The 19,635-nt window shown below is 38.0% G+C and overlaps 1 protein-coding gene across 1 annotated transcript; it reads left to right on the plus strand.

Moving 5' to 3' along the window:
• The first annotated feature begins 519 nt into the window (after positions 1–519).
• rbl2 (retinoblastoma-like 2 (p130)) lies at positions 520–18,707 on the plus strand. The gene is made up of 22 exons (XM_059336067.1): positions 520–827; positions 2,813–2,943; positions 3,624–3,824; positions 3,912–3,976; positions 5,366–5,494; positions 7,268–7,428; positions 8,049–8,113; positions 8,333–8,504; positions 9,106–9,264; positions 9,365–9,482; positions 9,563–9,666; positions 10,312–10,449; positions 11,217–11,381; positions 11,486–11,579; positions 12,512–12,778; positions 12,860–13,062; positions 13,599–13,775; positions 13,883–13,954; positions 14,047–14,146; positions 15,475–15,698; positions 15,783–15,956; positions 17,591–18,707. Exons 1-22 carry the CDS (start codon positions 690–692, stop codon positions 17,756–17,758), a joined length of 3,225 nt encoding a protein of 1,074 aa, XP_059192050.1. The 5' UTR covers positions 520–689; the 3' UTR covers positions 17,759–18,707.
• Positions 18,708–19,635: the final 928 nt, after the last annotated feature.

Below are 19,635 nucleotides of genomic sequence, written 5' to 3' on the forward strand. Positions count from 1 at the left end.
CATTTTATACAAGATATATATTTAAAAAATAATTTAACAATGATGTAAAAATTACTATATGAGATAATTATATAAAAACTACTTGCATGCTTCTTTAAATAGCATATTCAAAGAGTCGGAGTCTGAATTCCAAAATGTTTATATTGACGGAAATCTGTTCTTTAAAGAGCCGAAGGTTTATTTGAAAACTAAAAATATTTAGAAATCTGTACTAAAGTCATTTTAATGATCGTGGGTTTTAGAAAACACAATTTAAAGCGGTACTCGCTGTTTTCCTGAAGCACCTCCGGCATGAGGACGAGTGAAAACAAATACAACCGGAAGTCGTAGTATTATGATTGACAGGTCGACCCACCCATTCATGCGCAGCTACGCACGTTTAGTGGGCTGGGGTGAGTTACGCTGCTTTTTGTATTCTCTGCGTTACTACGTACAGAAATGACGTATCTCACAGTGTAACGTGCCCCTCGGTACGTCGTTGGCGGCTGCGCTCCGTAGTAGCTGTCAGTCAAAGGACATTTAAATGGCCACACTGTACACAGCCGTGTACCGTACAGCACCGTAATAACGCTGTTACGGTGATATTGCGGTAAACAGCTCCACAAACACAGCCTGTGGTAGTTGTCGGCGTTCCTCTCTTTAATCTTAACGGACATTTTAACTGTTAAATTAGTTCTAGAAGGTAAAAAATGAGCGAGGAGGATGAGTTTGTGCAGAAAGCCCGAGCAGGGTTTGAGGATCTGTGTCGGGCTCTGAACATGGACGAAGAGGCGAGCAGCGAGGCGTGGAAGACCTACCAAAACATCAGCAGGAACTTCACTCTAGAGGTAGAAACTACACTTCATATTTTACATGAATACGTATAGTATTAAACTGTTTGTGCTGCTGTGTCCATATGCACCGTAACGCTGCTGCTAGCTAGGTTAATCCACAAATTTAACAATGCTAACGTCTGTTTCAGTCATTTTTCTATCGATTTACTTTGACAAAACTATCTTAAAATAACAGTCTGGAGTCTAAGTTACTCATTTCAACCAGTAAAACATCGTACACCCCATTTTCTAAACGCTTATGTCTGTAAATATGATGGTTTGCCTCCTACAAACAGCTAACTGACATGCTAAATAAACATAATGTAAAATACACACTGCTGCATGTAATACTGTGCAGTGCATTACATGGTATTTATAATAATAATTATAATAATAATACTCTGTGATAGGCAGGAAGCCACTAGAGGGGAGGATTTCCAACATGACTCAGTGTAACCTGATATGAGGATTAATGCCACTACCTGACTAGTTAATACGTTTATTTATAGAGAAACTATAACCTGAAATGTCTCTGCACACTTGTGCAGAATAACTACTGCAACTAAAATGTACTGGCCTCACACAGCTGTGAGGTACTTGTATGTATTTAATGTTTTTTTATACTTTTCTGAGAGGAGGGATAGAAAGTAGTCACTGTGTGATGAGAAAAAGTGTGCAGGAGGAAGAGAAAGAAAAAAAAAATGTTAGAAAGAGAGAGACATGTGAGGTTTTAACATAAACAATTAAAAAAAACAATACAGTAAACAACATGTCCACCCGACTTAACATGAAGTACACAGGAACAGAAATAATGGAAATATATATATAAACAAGGTCACATTTATGTGTGTACATGTACTCAAAATGATAATCATATTTAAAGATGCATGTGAAGAGAAACAGAGCATTCAAACCATTCCTTATCTGAACCCTTTGGTGGATACAAATGGACAAAAATGAATAGTGATACATTTAAGAATAAGAAAGAAAATAAACCCTGAGAAGTTCTATTAACCCTCACAGATAAATAATAACCCTGCAACTGTTATTTATGCTGCTGAATATATTAAGGATGCAAATAACAATTAACTAACAATAATTTTCCTTTCCCCTTAATTGTTTGGTTAGTAAAATGTAATAATAAAATACACCTGCTGTAATATCACAGTTATAATCATCAAACAAAGAGTCCAAACCATGAACATATTACTGTCACGTAGAGATGAAAAGATAAACAACAGTAAGATTCTCATTGTGTGGAGTTAATTTAATATATATTGTTACTCCATTGGGTCATTATTATTATTATTCTACAACAATTACATACATTTACTTGAATATTTCCATTTTCTGTTACTTTATATTTGTATTCCTCTACATCTTAGAGCAAAATATTATCCTTCATACTCCACTACATTTCTATATCAGCTTTAGTTTACTTTCAGGTTAAACATTTTAGCAACAAAAAAAGATGTACTGTTGATAGTTGGACTACTAACTTGTAAACTCAAAAGTAGTACTTTTACTACCAGCAACAATAGATATAGTAATTTTAAAGTAATAATAATATGATAATATAGTATATGATTCAGTAGCATCACAATGACGGGGGCCATTCTGCCGCATAATAAATACTTTGACTTTTGATACTTTTTCTTACTAATACTTTTAAACTTAACCAGGACTTTTACTTGTAACAGAGTATTTTGTGTGTGTGTGAGTGTGATATTTAAAAAAAAAAAAGTAAAATATCCAAATACCTTTTTCCACCACTGACATCAGTTGTTATCAAATACTTTATGTTAAAACTTAATTTAAAAAAAAAGTAAGTCACCCAAGTACAGCTTTCAAGTACTGTACTTGGGTACAAATTCAAGGTACGTGTACATTACTTGAGTATTTCCATTTTCTGCTACATTATATTTCTACCCAACTATGAATACTTTTACCTAAGTAAGGTTTTGAATGCAGGACTATTAACTATCATCTGTGGTGTGCAGGGCAGTGAGCTGCACTGGCTGGCGTGTGCTCTGTACGTAGCCTGCAGGTCGTCTGTGCCGACGGTGGGAAAAGGCACCGCTGAGGGGAACTACGTCTCCCTGACCAGAATCCTGCGCTGCTCAGAGATGAGGTAGGCCCACAATACACTTGTGCAATTTTGCTGTTTCTCTCTCTGTTTCTCTCCTTTTTTTATTTGTATGTTGACATGGACACAAAACAGCAAACGTACACTAAGACTAATTAAGACTAACCATTTTTTAATTAATATATATACACACACACAGATATAAAGGGCTCCGGATGCTGGTTGCACTGTTACAGTGAAGCTTTTTTATTCAGTTGCACCAGCGCATAGTTTAAATGCATCCAAATTTTTTCACCACCACTTTTGGCACGATAACACATCTTAAGAATTGTGATTTTTGTCAACTCCCATTCTTATCGCCAATAATTTAAGAAATTACGGTCATTACTAAATTACTGTAAACAAGAATAAAGGTACAAATAAATGTCAATGAGGCCATATTTGCCAGAAATGTTGGGGGAGCTGACATATGAAGTAAAATAGAGTTTGATGCCAGCAGTACTACTGTGTGAAAATGTTTAAGTGCAATGCACATGTTTAAATATTAAATTAAATATGTTCTTTTCCACTCTGCTGATAATGTTGGGTCTGAGTCATTTAATTGCCTGCATATAATTAGGTGCACCTGTGCGACCAATCAAAATATGTAGTAGTACTTGACAGATGTTTGGTTGGTGGTCGGTCTTGGTGTGTTATCCCTCTTGTGTTGTCTCTGGTGTGTGCAGCCTGATTGAGTTCTTCAATAAGATGAAAAAGTGGCAGGACATGTCCAACCTGCCGCAGGACTTCCGTCAGAGCACCCACAAGCTGGAGAGAAACTTCACCGTGTCGGCCGTCATCTTTAAGAAGTACGTTCCCATCTTCAAAGCCATCTTCAAGGCGCCATTGGAGGAGCCGCCGCGAGTTCACCGCAGCCGCAAACAGAGGTGAGACGCTTTGGCCTTTGACCTCTTTGGACCTCTTTAGGGTCCACCAACGTTTTGATTTAACTTGCCTTGTGTTTTTCTCTCCAGACGCCATCCCTGCACTGTGACCGAGGTCTTTAACTTTTGCTGGGTGTTATTTGTCCATGCTAAAGGTAAACATTTATTGTTTCTATTTATTTCTATTCATCCAGATTGATTTATGTATCCAGAGACAGAGGTCCATGTGTCAAAGTGCCTGTTTCAGAGGATTTTTATGTGAATTTTATTTTACTGAATGCAAGCCCTAAAATGTAATTTATGACGTACAGTAATTACTCAAAATGTCCTGACAAAATGTTTCTAAATATGTTCTGTCTGTTTTCTTCAACAAAACTCATAAGAATTATATTATTTTATTGGTTTATTTAAAACAGGGAGCAGACAAAGTCAAAGTAATTTCTGCTCCTGTCTTTGTTGAGTTCAGAAAAAAGAACATTCTGGAGTTAATGATGCAGCAGAGAGAGTATTTTTTCATTCAGACTGTAGGCATATCTGGTTACAGATATAAATTTCCTCTCGCTGAGGGCGCCACAAATATAGTGAACCTAGGATGTCCTAAATTAAATATATTGAACAACTGATTATACCTCATCAAATATATAAATGGGTACCTCTAAACGGGCACCAAAATATGTGAGGGACTATGCCTCAACTCTGGGCGTCAAAAGATGTATGAAAAGGAGTAAATCAGGATGCACAATATAATGGTAGGTTTTCAAAGGTGGGATTGGGTGGCTATCAGAATTAACAATTATGGCAAATAATTATTATGATAATAAAATATAATATGACTTGATTTACTTAAGTCATGTAGAAATGGGGCACCACTCTGTAAAACAGAGAAATGATGGCCAGTTCACCTGAATCAGTCAGAGTTACTAAACTATCAATTTGGAACACTGATTAATAATTAACTTAATCATTATAATCAAATTCCATATTAATATTTAGTAGTGGTTGAAGGAATTTGGAGTTATTTTCATAGAAGAGGCATATTATATATATTATATAGGAACATATTGTTTGTAGTGTACAACATTAAATGGAAAGCATGAATATTCCAAAAGGATATTTATTCTAAATAAACAAAGTAAAGCCAAGAAAAATACACAATACGCCTCCATAACCAATGAGGTGTTCACACCTCACCTGGGGAAATAAAAGGGAACCTCCATTTTGAGGGGGCTGAAATTAGGAAACTGCTGGCACATTTTTAATTCAGTTCAGATCATGTATCCAAATGAACGCTTGTGGAATACCTGTGTCCTTGAGAAGGTGATTTAAACAGCAGGACGTGATGTGAAACACACTCTGGATTTAAATTTTTTTTTGCTCAGGAGAACCACAGTGTTGCTGATGTGGAGAGTTTAAATCCACATTAATCTCCACTCTGATGTCTCAAGTTGAAACCCACCCGTGGTGATCTGGCTGTGTTACTGTCACGTTGAGCCGATGCAGCCTGCAGACACCATGATTCATGTTGTGGTTCCTCTCTCGTTCAGGGAACTTCCCCATGATTAGCGACGACCTGGTGAACTCGTACCACCTGCTGCTGTGCGCCCTCGACCTCGTCTTCACGAACGCTTTGCTGTGTAACGCCAGGAAGGACCTGCTCAACCCCAGCTTCAGAGGTACCTCAGTCCGCTCTGATCCACGCTGCAGCATCCTCTTAAAATATCCCGAGGTTTTTAACTGTTCACCCTTAGATCTGAGGCAGAAAGAGACTTCTTTTCACTTTAATCTTCCTCCTGATCACAAAAAGCAACATATTTAATAATTTAGGATTTCTTATTTTGCAGCACGGCTGAAACATCTAAACTATTATTGGACGCATTGTGATGAAATGTAGTTCACAAACCTGGAAACGAGTCGCATTTCTGCAAAATGTTTGACAAGCTGCCCAGCAGTATGTAAAGTAATATCTGATAATATTTATTTATTAAAATGAGCGCCACCTTTACCAGCAACAAAAACATTAATGCATCAAGAATTATAAACAAATCCAATATTGCAATGTGTAAATATATATTAAACATATTTGTTTATCAAAGCAAGATATTTTTTTTCTCACTTAGTCTAATCTCCAAAACATTGTGTATTGAAATGTTTCGTATCTCGTCACTGTATTTACTGCTCTCATCATTCACGTTCTCCTCAGGATTAACTGTAATAATAAAATAGAAATATGTAATCATCTTCTGAGTTTTAGGTTTAACAGTTTAACTTGGAAAAGTGAAAATAATTAATGAGGCAAAACCTTTAGATTATTATTGATCTTTCGTCAGAGTCTGATTTTTTAGCTGGTTGACACTTTAGTTCAAGACAGTTCTGCTGTAACTCTGCTGATGTTGAACCACATCCCAGAGTCATGAAAATAAATCAGCAGCGGCGTGAAGGAAGTCTGCTTATCAGTTCTGTACTTTAATAAATCAAAAGTTTTTCTTTTTCTGTTGAACTTATTCCAAACAGCAGCAGTTTTTATAAGAGCTGAACTGTCTTCCTCTCCTGTTTCCCCTGCTCCACCTCCTCACACCTCCCTCTACTTTATTGTACAGTAGAAGGAAATGTCTCCGACACCATAAATGTCAAACAGTGTTCAGACAGGAAACAAACTTTTTTCTTTCTACACGTTGAAAATTGAACTAAATTACAGCAGGGAACTTAAAGCCATGAAGCCTCACTGATTCCTCAGTTCCAGTAAAAGAGGATGTTGCTGTATATTTATATATATTTATATACAGAATTTAAAAAAAACAATGTGAATGATTCAAGATAGAAACAGAAAACAGAATTAGATTTACACGGTTATCCAACCAAACTAAAATATAAAATAAAAATAATATATATTTCTTTTTAAATAAAAATTAAATAAAAACAAAAATTACATTTTAAGAATTAATCTTTCAAATTATAGTCCTGGGTCAGCAGACTGATTTCAATCAAATATAATGAATGAATGAATGTATTGTGCTTTAAAAGGTACTCAAATACACTTTACAGGATAAAAGCAAAAGCAGTAAACAAAATTGGTATAAAAAAACAAACAAACAACAAAACATCTCCAACAACTAAGAAAACAAACAATTAATAAATAACAATGAGGACAGAGAATAGGGGACCAATGGATCACAGGATAAAAGTGGATCTAAATGATATCAATAATGTTAATCAAAAGAAACTATATGAAGATATAATTACTAATAATAAATACATTGAATGATTTTTGCAAATAAAAAATAACCTTGATCTAAAAAATGTTGAGGATTATAACAACAAATGGTTTCTTCCTGTATGAGTCAACATATGTTTGATCAGACTCTGTCTTCTCTCCTGTAATATGGATGAATAAAATACAGTCTAGTCCTCAGGTGACTCATCTGTTCTGCGTGTCTCGTGTCCTGCAGGTCTCCCGGAGGACTTTGGCAGTAAAGACTACCGGCCCTCTTCAGGTCCGTACTGCTTCATGGAGCAGCTGTGTGAGCTCCATGACGGTCTGGTGCTGGAGGCGAAAGGAGTCAAAGAACACTTCTGGAAACCTTTCATCAAGAAACTTTTCCACAAGAGGGTGAGACACAAACATGTAATAATAAAAGCTGCACAGGTGTGTTTGTTCACATTCTCCTGAACATCAACACTTCAGTCAAATATATATTTTCTTCCTTGAAACAGCCTAAGACAAGCAGCTTTTTTTATACGGCATAGGAAGGCACAGCATATATCGAGCAATAATGGGAATTGGTTAAATCCAAACTAGCCCCCAACAAGAAAAAACAAAAAAATAGATATTTTATTTACAACATCCATTATATAGGAAAGCCAGTCAGAGCTTTGCTAAACTTTCTCTGTCTTTTGTTGCTCCTGTTCCAACGTTTTTGAAATGTGTTATTGGCAATAAATTCTGAAGTAGCATATATTTACAAAAATCCATCAAGTTGATCAGGTAAAAGATAAAATATATTGTCTTTGTATAGTTTTCAGTTGAATATATCAAAAAGGTTAAGCATGTTATTGCATTCTGTTCTATTTACATTTTTTTGTTTTGTTTTAAAATCAGAGCTATATGAACTCTACCATGTGCGCACAGCCACGCGCACACACACACACACACACACACACACACACACACACACACATACTCACTCACTCTTGCACATTAGCCTGATGGATTCTGTTGTTCTCTCACAGATCATCAGAGGGAAAGAGGACAGTCTGACTGGATTTCTGGATCCCATGAACTTCGGAGACAGTTTGTGAGTGTTGTCACTCAGAATCACTGAGTTAAAAAAATCATGTTTTCAAACACGGATCTGGAAAGATTGGACAGAAAATACTTAATTTTATGTACATCTTTAATTTTTTTAATATAATCTGGTGTGCTTGAGCTTCAAAACCAGTCCTGTCAAACATAAATCTTAATATTTTTGTATTTGAAGTTCATTTGTGTGTTTTCCCCTATCTTCTCTCCGCAGTCTGTCTCTGACTCGGGTGTACGAGGAACACGTTCTGGCCACCGGCAGTCTGGATGAGAGGATCTTCACCAACGAGGGGGCGAGCGAGGACATTGGCACCCCGGGGCCCTGCCTGTCTGAGGGCGCTGAGAACCAGGACAGCGCCACTTACAGGCTTCACACTAGCCTCACTGTGAGACCTATGTTTCTATATTTACCTGTTTTTATTATTTATTGCTCTCAATCAGGGGTTGGCAATTGATTTTCCAAAGGGGCCACATGAGATACTGTGAAGGTTGTGGAGGGCCGGACCAAAACTCTTAAATAAATTCTGCTCAATATTAATTTCATTGCTTTATGAAATGCAGTAAATTTTCTGGTTTTGAGCTGCTACTGGTAAAAATACATGTTATGATAACAATGTTAATGTGGAGTAAGTCAAATATAGTAGGAAAACTACTATAACTACTCCATTTATTTTAAACACAACATATATTCAAACCACAAAAACAATATAGAGCATCTATGTTATGAAGTGAACCTGCAATTTATTAACTTTATGTAAAAAAACAAGAAGTGTTATTCACAAATTAACAAGGTAACTCAGTGTTTGTGTGCAGGTGTGTATGCATGCATGCACACATACGTAAATCGCCTTCAAAATAAAAGCCCTGAGGTTGCATTGATTTCTAATTTCCGGGTAACCTTAGCCAACAGGCCGCCTAATCCCAGGTCTGCTCTAAATGAACCCATAAAATGTAAAACAACCCACCTGTTGTCTCTGCTCCTGTCAGGCCTCAGCTCTGAAGGTGTCCACCCCTCTGACGGGGAGGAAGTACGTTCAGGAGAACAGCCTGGCGTCTCCGGTCTCCTCCGCCATGAAGAGCGTGGGCCGTCTGCACACGCTGCTGTCAGGAACCAAACAGGGACCGAGCGCCAAGCTGACAGAAACTCTCAGGTACTGTATGTTCCTCAATCTGCAGCAGCTTGTTTAAAAACAGGATTCACCATACAGCTCAGTCACGACGTTTAGATATAACTTTAAATGTTCACCTCAGGAACTGCGCCAGAGACCCCAGTGATGTCATCAAACAGCGACTGAAGGACATGTTCGAGCTGCTCTGTCAGCATTATGAGGGCAGCGGTGCAGAGAGCAGAGGGATGGGCAAAGGTATGTCTACAAACTGAAACATGAACAGAAAACAGAGTAGATTTCTCACTAAATAAACGTCCTTGATGTCGTCATCGTAGACATGGCGGTGAAGTATTTCCACCTGGCGGAGGCGCTCTACTTCAGGATCCTGGAGTCCATCACAGAGAGAGAGAAGATGATTCTGGGAGACGCCGACCTCTCAGTGAGTTCTTCTTTTTTACCTCTTTAAACTGAACAAATAGACCTGAGCTTTATGGAACCATGTTTTACTCCTTTCTATTTTTTATCACTAGTGGTGGAATGTAACTTTTTATATAACTTAATACTTCTACTCCACTACATTTTGAGGCAAATATTGTACTTTTTACTCCACTACATTTAGCTGACAGCTTTAGTTACTTTACAGGGAAAGATTTAACATAAAAAATATGATACATTTAAAGTGTAACCTCACAATTTAAATTAAACCTCACAACAGTATATTAAGTAGTTTAAATTAGACCTGTTTTGAGAAGATTAAAACACTGCTTGCTTAAATGCATCAATAATAAGAAATCTAATATTATATTTAGAACATATAAAACAGTCTGAGTGGGTCCATTCTGCATAATGAGTATTTTTACTTTTGATACTTTAAGTACATTTTGATGCTGATACTTTTGTACTTTTACTTCAGTAAGTTTTGAATGCAGGACTTTTACCTGTAGTGGAGTAATTTCACAGTACTTTTACTTAAGTAAGAGATCTGAATACTTCTTCCACGACTGATTATTACTATATTCTACCTTTCTCAGCTGACTGACATTATGTGTGTGTGTGTGTGTGTGTGTGTGTGTGTGTCTCTCAGTGTATTCTGGAGCAGGACGTCTTCCATCGCTCACTGCTCACCTGTTGTCTGGAGATCGTCGTCTTCTCCTACAGACCTCCAGGAGATTTCCCCAACCTGATCTCCATATTCCAGCTGCCTGCCTATCAGTTTTACAAGGTATCAATAATCTGATCTATCGGCAAATACCCACTGTTATCATAGAAAGAAGCTGTAAAAACAGATATTATCGTCAGCGTTTGAATTTTCCGGTGGTCCTTGAACAGATCATCAGTTATGAGTGTTTCCATTAGAAAATGAACCAAAAAAACAAAGCTTAAACTTCTGTGATATTTCTGTAAAAATCACTTTATTCTGCGTGTCTTATTTAAAACTTGACAAAAGTAGTTTTTGCACCTTATTTATACAGTCTATGGTGCACTAATGCACTAACCAGTTCCTGTTAAAAAAAATTAAATTCTGCTCCTCAGCAACACTTTGAAGCCATGATTAATTCTGGTGAAAATCTATTTACACAGACCAGAGAGGAGAGGACAGGAGAGACTGGAAATAGCTCAATATGTAGAAAATGTGGAGCAAACTTTTTTTCTTCAACATTCATGATATTTGTGGGCACATGGGAAAGTGTTGTATATTTAGAATCCTTTTTATTCAAATGGAAAAAATAATAATTTATCTGAAAAATTCAACTTTTCCCCCTTTGTTTTATGATTCTTGTCATTATAACTGTGTTATTTTGCACAAAAGATATTTTTCTGTTCGTTCTACTTCTGGCTGTGATTGTGCTGATTCCATAGAGCTGCAGGATTTTATGTATATTTTATGTATCGCAGTGAAATACAAGGCCACAAAAGAAGAAAATAATTAAGAAAAAAATTGAGAAAAGACATCTCACTGAAATATCCTGAATTATCTAAAACCTGCAGGTGATTGAGGTGTTGGTGCGCTCGGAGCAGGGGCTGTTTCGGGAGGTAGTGAAGCACCTCAACCAGGTGGAAGAGCAGGTTCTGGAGAGTTTGGCCTGGACGAGCGACTCCCCTCTGTGGGAGAGCCTCCGCGGGGCCAAAGACCAGGTCCCTGCCTGCCAACAGGTCCCTAAACACACACGGACACTTCAGCATCACTCAAAGAATTAAACATACTATAAAACTTCTAGATTTTGTGTGTGACGGTCTGTGGTCCTGGTGTGTTTCAGGTGATGCCTCCTCAGTATCTGGAACAGAGCGAAGAGAGCACCCCGGCCAACCACGGACCTGAACTCAACCAACTCACCAACAGCTCCATCAAAGGTGAGTTTAACTTTATTTACTGCTGTTCCTACAGATATAGAGTGCCAGAGAGGGACACTTTGCACAACATTTCATAGAATTACTCACTGAAAATAAGGTTGAACGGAACCAGTGGTGGAAAGTAATTAAGTACATTTACTCAAGTACTGTACATGAGTACAGTTTTGACTTACTTGTACTGTACTTGAGTATTTCCATTTTCTATAACTTTTTACTTCTACTTCACTACATTTAGAGGCAAATATTGTACTTGCTACTACACTACATTTAGCTGACCGCTTTAGTTACTTTTCAGGTCGAGATTTAACATAAAAAACATGATGCATTTAAAGTGATTACAAACTTATGAATTAAACCACAAAACAGTATATTAAGTGGTCAGAAATAGCCATACCAAACAACATTACAATGTTGCTTACTTAAATGCATGAATAATAATATATTTAGAATATACAAAACATTCTAAGTGGGTCGCATTCTGCAAAACCTCATAACAGTATATTAAGTAGTTTAAATGAGACCTGTTTTGAGAAGATCAAAACGCAGCTTACATAAATGCATCAATGATAAGAAATCTAATATTATATTTAGAACATATAAAACAGGGGTCCCTTCTGCATAACGATTGCTTTTACTTTTGATACTTTAAGCACATTTTGATGCTGATACTTTTGTACTTTTACTTCAGTAAGTTTTGAATGCAGGACTTTTACTTGTAGTGGAGTAATTTCACAGTGTGGTATTAGTACTTTTACTTAAGTAGCCGTTTTTAGTTTTTTAATTTTGCAGTTTTTAATTTCAATTTTTTTTCTTGTTTTTTTTAATTCATTTGTGATGTAAAGCTTTTTAAATAAAATGTGTCTAAAACACGAACTCTATTTCTCTATCAGCGCACCATGGATGTAAAATAATCCCTCCTCCCCGTCCTGCAGGCGTGTCCCCGTCTCCCACCACGCTGCTGGACCGCTACAGCTCTCCTCCCACCGGCCAGGCTCGCCGCCGCCTCTTCATCGACCCGGTGGACGGCGAGGCTCGAGTCACCTCCACCAGCACCGCCAGCACAGTGGCACCTACCGCAGCAACCAAGACGGGACAGGCCAACCTAGTGACCGCCATCCCAGCTGGGCAGACTGTGGTCACCATGGCGACCGCCACCGTCACCGCCAACAACGGGCAGACGGTCACTATACCGGTGCAGGGTAAGGCGGCAGAAACGTATCACTGAACCCTAAACGATGATGATGATGATGAATAACAGACACTGACCCTGACCTCTGCAGGTATAGCCAATGAGAGCGGAGGGATCACCTTCATCCCGGTGCAGGTGAGCGTCACCGGGCAGGGCGGCGCCACGCTGCAGCCGCTTTCAGCACAGACGCTGACCGGCACGCTCACCGTCCAATCAGCTCTCACCAAACCTGCAGCCACCACGCCGACCAGCAGCCCGCTGAGGAAAGGCTCGCTGTCGCTCTTTTTCAGGAAGGTACCGGATATATTTTTTATTTATTTCATCTTTACAGTTACTAGTTACAGGTTTAGTTTCAACAAATGTCTAATCAGTCTAAATTGATCGTGTTTTTGACATTTAATCTCGACCTGGAAACTAACAAAAGCTGTCAGCTAAATGTAGTGGAGTAAAAAGTACAATATTTGCCTCAAAATGTAGTGGAGTAGAAGTATAAAGTTACATAAAATGGAAAAACACAAGTAAAGTACAAGTACCTTAAAATTGTACTTAAGTACAGTACTTAAGTAAATGTACTTAGTGTGACTGTATCCCAAAATGGACACCGTTCGGATAAGATTCTATCAAAATTTCACATTAACTACAAATATAAATGATCTTGTTATGCTTCCAATTAATTAAATAGTGTGAAACTAAAGTCTGTATATATATATATATACAGAGGACACGGTTAAAACAATATACGGTTAGAAAAGATAAGAAGTTAGACTATATATGTATAAAAGTGTAGCAGTACGTTGTGATACTTCACCCATCGTCTCCCCGTCTCTCAGGTGTACCACCTGGCCAGCGTGCGTCTCAGAGACCTCTGTGCCAAACTAGACATCTCTTCAGAGCTGAGGAGGAAAATCTGGACGTGTTTCGAATATTCTCTGGTTCACTGCACTGAGCTGATGAGGGACCGGCATCTCGACCAGCTGCTCATGTGTGCTGTCTACGTCATGGCCAGGGTCAGTGTGTGTGTTAACAGGCAGTATTTCTGAGTACTGTGTGTGTGTGTTTGTGTGTGTTTCTCTCTGTGAAAGTAAAAGTGTGTGTGTGTTGTTGTTTTTATCAGGTGACCAAAGAAGACAAATCGTTCCAGAACATCATGAAGTGTTACCGGACTCAGCCTCAGGCCAGCAGCAATGTAAGAACCTGTCAGTCACATTTCTGACCACAGCATACACATCAAACACAAAAAACTGTACTCAAGTGTGTGTGTGTTTGTGTGTGTTTCAGGTGTACAGGAGTGTGTTGATCTCAGGAAGGAGAAAAAGTCACTCAGACACCAACGAGACAAACAAACACAGCTCACCTGCCGACAGCAGCCAGGATCCAGGTACCAAAACACTCTTATTCTGGTCATATTCACACACACACACACACACACACACACACACACACACACACACACACACATAGTAGTTATTATCACAGGAACAAAGGAGGCGTTTGACCCAGAAAAACGCTATCTGTGTCAAATATCAAATGTCAGCATTGATTTATCTGAACTTACATCACATGTATAACAAAGGTGGTTAGCACTCTTCCCTCACGGCACGAGGGTCGCTGGTTCGACTCCGGCCGTGTGGAGTGTGCATTTTATCCCTGTGTCAGCGTGGTTCTCACCAGATACCGGTACTCCGGCTTCCCCCACAGTCCAAAAACATCCACTTCGGTTTAATTGGTGACTCTAAATTACCAGGTGTGAATGAGAGGGTGACATGGATGTCTGTCTCTATAGGCGTGTTTCCACTGAGTACTTTTTGGAAAACGATTGTTAGTTAGTCAGCTAGCAAGTTAGTTCCCATCTGCCTCTGTTCCCATACAGGTACTTTTTGTAGCCGCTAACCAAAGGAGTTCGAATGTGACAACAGGCCGACGCGGCAAGCAATGTTGCCAACTTGGTGACTTTATTGCTATATTTAGCAACTATTCAGACCCTTCTAGCGACTCTTTTTGAAAAAAGTGACTAGCGACAAATCTAGTGACTTTTTCTGGTGTTATTGGAGAATTTTGGAGACTCGTTCCTACTCTGCTTAACCAGTAGCAGGCACCGTCGCAAAGCACTGACAAGCGGCCCAGTCCCCCCGCAGTCTCTCCCAGCTACAGTCAGCAGAGCAGGAGATGTTAACCCCTTCAGTCTGCAATTGAAGCATGCGCAAAGTTGCCGCCCCAATCAGCGTTGACTAGTTAGTAGTGGCTCAGAAAGTAGCTACCCGAGGCAGGTACTTTCTGAGCCGCTACCTGAGCAGCTAACCAGTGAAGTTGGGCGGATCCTCTCTCCCAAGCCACACCCATAGTGGCTCACTAGAAGGAAAAGTACCTAATAGAAAGGCCTTATGTGTCTGCCCTGCAATAGTCTGGTGACCTGTCCACTTAGCTCCTAGTTTTGGTTTTGTGACTCCTGTCTGATCAACAGTGTGGAGCATTTAGCAGGCAAAGAGACAGATATTTCCTTTAGGATGCGGTTAAGACCAAAAACAAAGATAAGATAAAGATAAAAGACAAAAAAGAGAAAATATCAGACATAAACTTCTATCTGACTCAAATGAGCCAAAACATTAATAAATGCAGCTTTAAAGTTTATTTATAATGTATGACATGTATAAGGATATTTTTTATTCTTTCCTTGTTTTTGTTTTTAACTGACGTGTCTGGTCCCAGCAGGTGGAGACATCAGTCCTGTGTGTATTCGCTCCAGCAGCACCATGCCCACCCCCCAGCCTGGCAGCGCCCCCTCCACCCCCACCAACACCTCAAACAAAACCCTCACTGTGGGGGACAGGGAGGAGGAGCGAGGAGACCTGATCCACTTCTACAACAACATTTACATCAAACAGATGAGGAACTTTGCTCTGAAATATTCTGTGAGCTCGCCGTCAGCGGGGGTACGACACTTCTTATATTTATATATTTAAACATTTATATATTTATATCAATCACAGTAAGGACGTGTTTACCTGTGTGTGCAGGTGGAGACCCCCCCTCTGTGTCCGTACCCCTCCATGAGGACCGGATCCCCTCGTCGGATGCTTCTGTCCAGCAAACACTCCATCTACATCTCACCTCACAAGACAGGCTCCGCCCCCTCGCTACAGACCCCTCAAGACAAGATCTACTACTACATCTGCAGCAGCCCCCCCAACGTGAGACACAAACCGTACACGTTAACATCAGATATGTTTAATAACATTTATACTTTATATAATCACAGAAATGTTGCAGTACAAAATATGAAACAGTGCAGATATAAAAATTTCAAATACAAGTAAAAGGAACTTAAGAATTAGAATTAGAAGGACGACAGGTCTGACGAATAAAGCTGAAGATCAGACAGAAATATTATGTACACAAGCATGTGAAAAAAATCGGTGAAAATGTAAATATATATATATATATATATATATGTGTGTGTGTGTGTGTGTGTGTATGTATATATAACTTACTCTTTATGCAGAATGGATTTTAAGGTTGTTAAATATTTTCTAAATATGTTATTACATTAATTGTATTGATGCATTTATGTAAGCAGCATTTTAATTTTGTAAAGATAGGAGTAATTTTAACTACTTGATATACTGTTATGAGATTTAATTAAAAAAATGTCAAACCACTTCAAATTGATCATGTTTTGACATTAAATCTCGACCTGGAAAGTAACTAAAGCTGTCAGCTAAATGTAGTGGAGTAAAAAGTACAATATTTGCCTCAAAATGTAGTGGAGTAGAAGTATTAAGTTACATAAAATGGAAATACTGAAGTAAAGTACAAGTACCTCAAAATTATACTTAAGGACAGTACTTGAGTAAATGTACTTAATTACATTCCAACACTGGCTACAGTGACTCTAACACTCTGCAAAAGAGACAAAGTATAGCTCTCTCTCTGTCACGGGTTTCACCAAGGCCTCTCTGCTGTCCGCTCTGCGCACAGGTGTGTGTGTGTGGAGGACAGAGACGTTAGCGTGACCATAAATGAAAATAAACGCGGTTGAGAACTTTTAAGTATAGTTTTTGTTCCCAATCATTTGTCTAACGAGCTATAAACCAGATGATCTCAGGCACCGACTGGTTTAAGGTTAGGGAATGAGGTACCCTTAAAAGTACAAAGTTTGATACCCATCAAGGTTATAATAGTTTTGGATTTTTCATTAGTTTTAGTTTTAATTTCGTTGTGAATTTTTGTTTTCAAGTTCAGTTAGTTTTAGAGTGAGTTTTCTAGTTTTAGTTTAGTTTTTATTTCATGAAAATGCTTAGTTATAGTTTAGTTTTTATTAGTTTTTTTGTAATGGGCTATATGTTGGGTGCGAGATTCAAAGTAGTCATAATAAATGTTGCGTTTATTTCCTTTGGTTTATCCATCTCAGCGCCAATAAGGTTATTAACTCTTACAGTTGTGGGTGTTTTGAATTTTGGTTGGAGTGTAGACATCCCAGTCTCAGTAAACATATTTACCATGTGTTGCATGTTCAAATAGAAACACTGAATTATGAATGAAAAAAGTGGACAAAAACGAAATCTTAGGACATTTTCACTATAATTTTAGTTAGTTTTAGTTAGTTTTGTAACCACGCAATACAGTTTCAGTTAGTTATCGTTTTTTTAAAAACTCTATTTTTTTTTTAAATTTCAGTTAACGAAAATGTTTTTTCAATTCTAATTTTCGTTATTTCGTTAGTTTTCGTTAACTATAATAACCTTGGTACCCAGCCCTTAACCTCCCTAACACCTGACTCTGTGACCTCTGACCCCTGTCTCTGTATCGTCTGTGTGAACTTCAGCGTCTGCAGGAGATCAACAGTATGATTCGGACTGGAGAGACTCCGACCAGGAAGCGCAGCCTCCCTCTGGAGGAGGAGACGTCCCCGAAGAGAGTCTGTCCAGACAACCACTCAGCTCTGCTGCGCCGCCTGCAGGACGTCGCCAACGACCGCAGCTCCTCACACTGAGGCCACACACACACACACACACACACACACACGTTAGCTAGCTAGCTAGTTAGTTTTTAACTCCTCATTCCATCCGTCTGTTCTCGATACCAGAATGTATTTTCAGTTACTGAAGTGAAGGTGTGATGAAGTTTTATTAGTCATGATCTCGTTTATATGATACTAACTTTAATTTCCCTTTAAGACATATTTTATCCATCATGAACGTTTGTTTCTAATCATTAGATCATTATTAATCTTTAAATGTGATTTTATCGTCACATCAGCACAAACTGTGGTCTTAATCAAATTCTTTGTGTTCTTCTTCCTGTTATCATTTTTTAAACTCCTCCTCTTCTGCCTCTCTATTTTAACTCCCCCACTTCCTGATATAATGTATTTTAAACTCCATATTACTCCTCCTTTTTTTCCTGTTATTATCTTCTATTTTAATCCGACCGTCACCTTCGCTGCCCTGTCGTGATGAAAAGTGTGTAAATATTTGTAAAAAAAAAAAGAAAGAAAGAAAGTAAAAGCTATTTTATGGAGGTGATGTAAGTTAAGTGCCTTTATTTTTTACTGTTTGTTTGTTTACATCCAATAAACTTTACCTTTATTAGATTTTCTTGATCAAAAAAAAAAATCTAATATGATGGATTAAAATGTTTAAAGTGACTCAGTTGATCCTGTGTTTTTGTTTTTATGACTCTATGCATTCATTCAGACCAAAAATATATAAAAAACAACATAAACATGGTTCACAATCCAGTTCCATATGGAATACATTAAACATATTCTATAAAACATGGGAGCATTTTGAATAAATAATAGCTAAAATCTTCACATCCTAAAATATTAACCCTCTGAACCCCACCTACCACCAAAGTATGTTTTTGTTTAATTGCCAAAATAACACAAGAAACTGCTCTGGAAGGTTGGAGATCTCCTAACATCACGTTTGGTCATTTTCCATTGTTTTTTTTTGTTAAGGATTTTGGTTATTATCAGGAAAACCATGGAAAATGTCTAGATATCAGCTCTTACATTAAACTTATCAGCTATTTCTGTTGTTATCATTACATTTGTCCAAACAAATGTACCTTTAGTTGTACCAGGCATTAAAAATTAACAATAAAGTGAAGAAAACAACGGTCTAATATTTTTTTCCATGACTGTACTTTACACTTTCAACATTAGAATAGACACCTAACCAAAACACAATGCTAATTACAGATATAATACTAGAAAACTTCTATAATGATAATAAAATATGGATTATACTAACTTTTTTCAAGACAAGTTTGTGGTGTAAGGATCCAGAGACAAGAAGAAAACAAGTATTTGGGTCCGATTATATGTTTGTGGCATGAAAAAGTGTATTTTTGTGGATTAGGATTTCTGTGCCGTGTGACCTTGAATTGAAGTGCGAGTGGAAGATTTGACCAATCCACAATTTGTTATGTGTGTTATGATCTTTAATCATTAAAAGTCTCTTGTAGGAAAGAAATTTCACCATTTAGAAGTATTAGGTGTGCAAATATTTGAGTTTGCTTTACACAGGGTTCGTACACTTTAGTAGTGTACGAGTAGTAGTACGAACGAAGCCTCCTCAAACACCACCTGTTCATCAGGCTTTCGATCTTAAATAACTTCTGACATCATTGTTGTGTTCTGTTACAACATGTTAAATAAGCCCAGTATTTGTTCTGACAGGCTCATGTTTCAGTCTAACAGCTTCAGGTTGAGTCCAGCTGAGTTCACGTTGTGAGCTGACAGAGTCGTATATAAACTCTGACGTGAGATTCATTCACAACACAACTTCAACACGACTCAGCAGTAAATCAGCTGAAGTCTTTATGATCCACTGAAATCAGAGTGACGTCAGCTGGTCTTTTATT

Source organism: Centropristis striata, chromosome 6, assembly GCF_030273125.1.
Source record: "Centropristis striata isolate RG_2023a ecotype Rhode Island chromosome 6, C.striata_1.0, whole genome shotgun sequence".
NCBI lineage: Eukaryota > Metazoa > Chordata > Actinopteri > Perciformes > Serranidae > Centropristis > Centropristis striata.